Genomic DNA, 6,943 nt, shown 5'->3' with positions numbered 1-6,943 from the left:
CTTCTAATTGGTACATGGTATCCGGTCGTTCAGTCTGACGTCACTAGCCGTGTCTGGGCCTAAACTCCGCTGCAGGTCCATATATCAAACGATCACTGTGGCATTACTGAGAGTTGAAAAACTGTCTAAAGTCTTTCATCTTTAATAAAATGATCAGCGTTCTGCTCTACCAGGTGTAACAATTGAGTTTAACATCCAGGCATCCATGAAAACGGAATTTATGACATTTAACGGAGTTAGAAGTTAGCAGGGAGTTAGCTCGCTAGCTTCTATCTAAATATAATATAGCATGTCCTGACTGCGGGGTTTTGGAAACAAATTCAAACGTACAGCTCTGTTATCACTTCCAGCATAAATGAAGACAGAAAACTAAACAGCAGTGACGTTTGTAGGGCTACTGAAGTTGGGCTAGCTGGTATATAATGATGTGCTACGTGACCGCTAGCGACACAGCTATGTTAGCATAATATAAACAAGCTAACTTTTTTTCCACTGGATAAAAGTTAACGTGAGTGTTCTCGGTGGTCAGGAACAAATGTAATCGCATGGCAGGATGCTGTAAAAGGACCAAACTTCAGCCAGGAGAACAATACGAGGTTAGTCATTCATATACTGCTGCATGGGCTGGGCTGTAGTTACATCCTAAGGTTTTAAAAACTGAGCTTAAATAAATGATTAGCGGTAATAAAGGGAGGTCAACAGTGATCACTGACTGTTTTAGGAGCTTTTTGAGATTAAATAGAAGAAAATACAAAACATTAAACATGTTAACAACACAAAAGCCATATTAAACGCAGACTACTTTAGACCCGGAAGTAGGATTCGTCACGTCATCACTTAACGACCGGATAGACAGCCCCTTCATCCTGACACTCTCAGTGCCTAATAAATAACTGAGCTCCATATATACTGGATCAGAGGTCAGTCTACAAAGGTGCATTATGAAACCCACGGGTCACGATCCTTCTGATGACTAGCAGCCGCTAATCAATGCTGTGTGACTTCATAAACACGTTGAGCCTGAGTGCTCAGTCACTCAGTAGCAAACTAACAAACACTTGGTCCTTCAGTGCCTGTAAAAACATGAACTTCTGCAAATTAAGCCACTACCCTTTGTGCTTTGACAGCAACAGGAAATAAATCACAGTTTCAGTTAGCTGGTTCACGTGCATTTGCAGGACTTGGGATGGTACCGAGACAGTTTACGGTGAGACAAACAGTGACAACACAAGGACGTGTGAGTTGTGTGTCCAGGACTCCAATATTTACAAAATACAAAGTTCAATGAGTTTTCTTCACAGAGGAAAATTCTCAGTGACTCAGCTGATGTCCATCAACCATCCTCGGTTCTCTGACTGTTTCACATGTGGGATTTACAACAAAGTTCAAGCTTTAAAATCATTTTGTTACATTTCCTTCTCTTCTGTGTTGTACTTAACATCTTTTATTGTTAATTCCATCACATATGAACATTCAGTCACAAATGAATTCTTCATGTTTCACTCAGTTAATACTGTTTTACTTCAGTTACATTTTCACTCACTTTTTGTCTTCAAAACTTCTTTTTTCAGTCATAATATACTCAGCTTAATTTCTTTTATTAAATCATATATTAAAATACTGTCTCTGAATATTTGTTTATTGTTCTGACCAAGCACTACAGCCCTCAGATTCTCACTGGTACAACGAACCCCACCACAGAAGCACATACAACACAAACCCATCACAGGAAAAGGTCAGATATTAATTACTCAAACTGCATTTCTCATCCATCATATTAATTAGACTTACTTTGATTATATCTTTGATTAAGAATAAAGCTGATTTACTATTAGTAAAAGCACATATAGAGAAACTGTGTTCAAACACGTTGTGTCACTGTAACCTTAAGAGGCTGGATGTTAAGACCTTTTACTCTCGCCGTTGTAATCAGAGGTAAACTTTTAATCCCACATTTCTCAACAAAATAATCAGTGCAAAGGAAACCTTTGCCTGTTCTCGTTCATACGAGTTCTATAAAACAACGGTGCCAGAACACACTGTGGCCATGAAAGATGAATGTTTCATGGCCACAGTGCAGTTGTAGTTTTAATGTGACGGAGATCTGATGTCACGTTGTTAAGGAGAGACAAGCGTAACACATTGATTCAACTCCTGCATCAGATCTACATCATAACGTCACATTTCACTGCATGTTGTACTTGAATACCCACATGGAAAAGATCTATAAATCTTCTAAAGTTTGTATGTGTCGTGTGTGAATCTTGTATGAAAAGCATACAAGAGTGAAAACTTGAAAAATTATATAAATGAAACTTGTATGTTTTGGATACTAAAACAATAAATGAAAGTGGCCACTTTCATGAGTAGATCACATAAGCCTTCTATGATTCACTATTTGAAGTAGGCCACATCTGATGCAAGTCTTTTATAAGTTTTTTCTATTTCTTTTCCATATGGGTAACTATGCACCAGAACCCCATTTAGCTCTGCGTTGCAACCTTCTACATAACCTGATGTACACTTCCTGAGAAATTTAACTACACATCTGCTCGATGCATACCACAACAACTCGAACGGCATGGAAGATTGCAGCCTAGGGAAAAAACACGTTTCTGGTTACTACCTAAGTTAGGACATAAATTTCTTGCAGCCGTCCTTTTATGTTTACAGTGATACAAAGTGTTAGAGTAGAGTTCATCTGCTTTTTCTCTTCTTTAAACTTCTGCAGGACGGTCAAAGCAAAGAGGTTATTAACAGAATATAGGAGGTACTGTGGGAACGCAGTGGGGTAAATGCAGACACACAAACTTCACACAGGATGAAAGACTCGGGAGGATCAGACAGATTCTCCTGACTCTGCAAACAGAACATGGAATTAAAAACTAAAGACTGACATGACAAAGGAAATACAAAATAATAAAAAGTTGCTGCACACTATCCTTCACTGTCCCACTTTATGCAACTACAATATTAAGCATACAAATGATTATTTCATGCATATTTCATTTATTCTTCAAAATTACGAAGTTAAGAGCATTTCTAGAGCTTCTCTACTTCACACCTTTTACAGTTTAATGTGGGTAGTCTGTGACTCACAGTGGCATTCTCCCATCATCTACAAAACTAAGAACAGCTGGGTTATCTTCTACAGACTCGTTTGACTTGACTGAACTCATCCTCATCGTCCCGTTGTCAGTCTCCTGGCAGTTCTCCACATATCGGTGCAAAGTGCTGTAGTAGGTATCTTTGGAGGTGAACTTGTAGAGAGAGGAGATCTTCTCCCAGTCTCGGTTGGATGGTGTGATGACATTTTCAGGTGGTGTCTTTTCAAAGAAGGTCTTTAGGTTTCTCTCAGCAAACGCTTTGGCGTGCTTAGCCGTATAGGAATCAAGTAGATTGCTCTCCTCATGCACATACGCCTTCCAGAACTGCAGCTGCAGGTAGCTAATAGGGGAGGAGCACCGAGCCACACAGGTGAGCACCAGGTTTGTCAACATGATGAGAGTGATGAGCATCCAACCGAGAATCTACGGACAGTATTTATAGTAAATAGTAAACAGGTAATAGAGGTAATAAAAGCAGTTTAACCGTTTAGTCACACACCAGGAAATGAAAGTCAAAAAAAATAACAAGGGAACAACGTTTCTGAAGTTCTTTAGGTCAACGGCTACAAATGAAAACAGAACACTGGTACATTTTGTCATTAAATATCAGTATCACATTTCTATGTGTATTGTGTTTATACTGTTACACTTTTAATTCACTGATAAGCACAAAAACACACTCATGAACTCAACATGATCCACTAAACTCATCATGCAAACCATGTGATCCAGTAAAATGATGATCAGACTAATTATCCCATGAATGTATCAACTTAACCATGATCTTCCAGACTAATCGTGTAATAAAAGTCTCAACCTGCTGAAATGGTGAATTGACTGGTTCTACTGTAGCACATTTCTCCTCTAGCTGAACACAACATATACAACCTACGTACCTACTGTTGTACTGTCTTACTTTAATGGAAGCATCAGAGAGCCGCTTGGTTTAGTATCTTGCCCGAGAATATTTGGCACGCAGATTGGAGCAGCCAGGGATCGGAACAAAAACAATCTGTTAAGTGGAAGAAGTGGCTACAGCCATCCCATGATCATCCAAACTTTGTTATACAGACAAATTACCATCCAGACTTATCCATGAAAACATCATCAAACTGTTATCCTCCATCTATCCATTTGGGTGGAAGGTTGGGGGTCACGGATGATTTTCACCCACCCCAGGTGCACTTTTGTGCAGCTCTACATCACCTAGCTGCATGTTGCTGGAAGCACATGATGACAGCAGAGTTCACCCAGAATGGGAGAACAGCTGATTTAAGTGGCTAAATGACCTCCTCAACATGTCCTGAAGTTCTCCAGAGGCCTGGTAATAAACTCATCATGTGATTCAGGTGTGTTGACCCAGGGTGAGATCTAAAACCTGCAGGACACCGGCCCTCGAGGTCTGGAGTTGGACACCCCTGACTATTAAACCCAAGTAAGCAAGTGTCACAGTCATGCAGACTTAGTGTTAGTGTGGAAGACCCAAATGTAGACATGCCAGGGTGCGTCCAACAAAAAATGAGCTGTTTATGATGCTGAGAAAACGAGAAGTGAAATCTAAACAAACACACACGTGTGTATTTATATCCTTGTGGGGACGCCTAATTGACACAATGCTTTCCCTAGTCGCTTACCCTAACCCTAACACACACACACACACACACACACACGCACACACACACACACACAAAACACCAACCAAACCACAAATCGAATTTCAAAATAATGACTAGAAAAAACCCAAAACCTACAAAACACTGGGTCAAATGACGTTTGATGGTAAAGCAGATCATAGCAGATTGTATAAACAGGAGCGTAAAGCTCTGAGAGAACATGAACTAACTCCTGAACACAACTGGGAACCACTGCAGAATTAAGTAACACAAATAATAACATTAAAAATATGATAAACAATGCCAATGAAAATCAAAGCATTTACACCGTAGGCATCTCTAGCTGTTCTATTGAGCAAATAACTTTCAGTTTGCTGATAGTTTGTAGATAAAAAACCCAAACAGATCTAAAGAACTCTTTCACATGAGTGTGAAAGCAGCAGAGCATTTTACGTACCTGAGACTCAGCTCGGAGATTAAGCAGAACATCTTCTCTCGCAGCCTGAGGTACACTAATGCTTTTCCCACACGGGAACCGGTGCAGCTCCTTCTCACACTGGATCTCAGAGTTCCTATCTCTGCACACGTGTTTGTTGTAAATGCTCACATTGGTACCTGTCATGGCGCACTCGTAGTAGTTTCCATTGAGTAAAGCTACAGCTATCCAAGTAGAAGGCGCAACAAGCGCAAAGGTGCCGATCTGACAGAGGACCACACCAGCGGCAACCAGCTTCTTGCAGCACAAAAGCTTGTCCGTACGCCGGCACAGACCCGTCAGCAGCTTCCACGTTTTCTTACTGAGGATGTAACCCAGCAGCAGCAGAGCCAGAGCTGGCACCAGCAGGAACACTATCCCATAGACAAAGTTCAGCTCGTTGCAGGGACACTTAAATACCACTGCAGAGAATATCTGCTCTCCTCCCGCTGTCAACAGAGCTATCAGGCCAAAACCAAGGTTGGTCTGTTTGCCTGCAATGTTCAGAACAGTCTTAAACTTGTCCATCTTCAACTGCTGCGTAAATAAGCGACCGCTGAGAAACAACGTCTGTTTCACTTCCAGCTTCAACGTTAGCTGCACCGCTGAGTCCTCTACCACTTCCTCTTTGAAAAATAGCACACGAGATGACAGTGACTGCTCTTCCTGCATTATAGGGCCCCTTGTTTACACCTGCATAAAGATAAGATAAGATAAGATGACCTTTATTAGTTTCACAGGTGGGAAATTTGTTTTGTTACAGCAAAAGTGCAAAGTTATGTAGCAGAAATTAGAAAACACTGGAGCAGATTTCACCAAATAAAGAGAAAACAAAGCAGGCTCTGTAAGATCCGGCACTGTTGTAACAGGACATAAATGTCAAACGTTACTTTTGGTTAAAAGGAAATCCCAGTCAGCATATGAGAGTCTACTAAACAGCAATTCCATTTCCACCTTTGCAGAAAGTAATAAAGAACAAGTTGAATTATACTTTTTATTGAGGAAAGTACAAAGGGAATGTATCACATTTCCAAAAATCTGATTTATTGATTAATTTACTTAATATATGTTCTTTTTGAATTTGCTATTTTAATCCAAACTTGAGAGAGAGAGAGAGCCCTGCGGCCACCTGACTAACAAACTAGGCCCGGTGAGTGAATCTTTGAAGTTCAGGAACCTCAATTTTCCTGACAGCAATGGGAGGAAGAGAGGAAGGGGTGATGGTTTTACAAAATCCAAAGGAAAACAGGAGAAATGAGAAGCACAGGAAGAAACAGGAGGAAGGAGACGGTTCTATCTCGACTCACTGGTTTGAATAGCATCTTGTTTATGCTGAAAGAAGACAATTGATCAATAACTTGGGGCGATCGTGGCTCAAGAGTTGGGAGTTCGCCTTGTAATCGGAAGGTTGCCGGTTCGAGCCCCGGCTTGGACAGTCTCGGTCGTTGTGTCCTTGGGCAAGACACTTCACCCGTTGCCTACTGGTGGTGGTCAGAGGGCCCGGTGGCGCCAGTGTCTGGCAGCCTCGCCTCTGTCAGTGCGCCCCAGGGTGGCTGTGGCTACAATGTAGCTGCCATCACCAGTGTGTGGATGGGTGGATGACTGGATATGTAAAGCGCTTTGGGGTCCTTAGGGACTAGTAAAGTGCTATATAAATACAGGCCATTTACCATATGAAACTGGACTTGGTGTATGGTGAACTTTATCAGGCTATATTTTGGTTTTTAAGGCAGACTCATTTGTTTGGG

The 6,943-nt window shown here is 41.2% G+C and overlaps 1 protein-coding gene across 1 annotated transcript; it reads right to left on the bottom strand.

Annotated features, from left to right (window-relative positions):
* Positions 1-1,338: 1,338 nt before the first annotated feature.
* calhm6 (calcium homeostasis modulator family member 6) lies at positions 1,339-5,786 on the bottom strand. The gene is made up of 2 exons (XM_085472818.1): positions 5,178-5,786; positions 1,339-3,530 (listed from the first exon to the last, which is right to left on the bottom strand). Exons 1-2 carry the CDS (start codon positions 5,721-5,723, stop codon positions 3,096-3,098), a joined length of 981 nt encoding a protein of 326 aa, XP_085328944.1. The 5' UTR covers positions 5,724-5,786; the 3' UTR covers positions 1,339-3,095.
* Between the last annotated feature and the right edge of the window lie 1,157 nt (positions 5,787-6,943).

This window comes from Copadichromis virginalis, linkage group LG11 (genome assembly GCF_057382275.1).
Source record: "Copadichromis virginalis isolate Kocher_CV1m ecotype Utaka linkage group LG11, C_Virginalis_male_GT1.1, whole genome shotgun sequence".
NCBI lineage: Eukaryota > Metazoa > Chordata > Actinopteri > Cichliformes > Cichlidae > Copadichromis > Copadichromis virginalis.
This window is presented reverse-complemented; position numbering and strand designations above follow the sequence as displayed.

What these genes read in the sequence shown, in the direction of transcription:
- calhm6 (XM_085472818.1), bottom strand. Translation starts at nt 5,723, where the DNA reads ATGGACAAGTTTAAGACTGTTCTGAACATTGCAGGCAAACAGACCAAC. An exon ending in ATCTCCGAGCTGAGTCTCAG is followed by an intron (nt 3,531 to 5,177) that starts GTACGTAAAATG and finishes TACTGTCCGTAG; the next exon opens with ATTCTCGGTTGGATGCTCAT.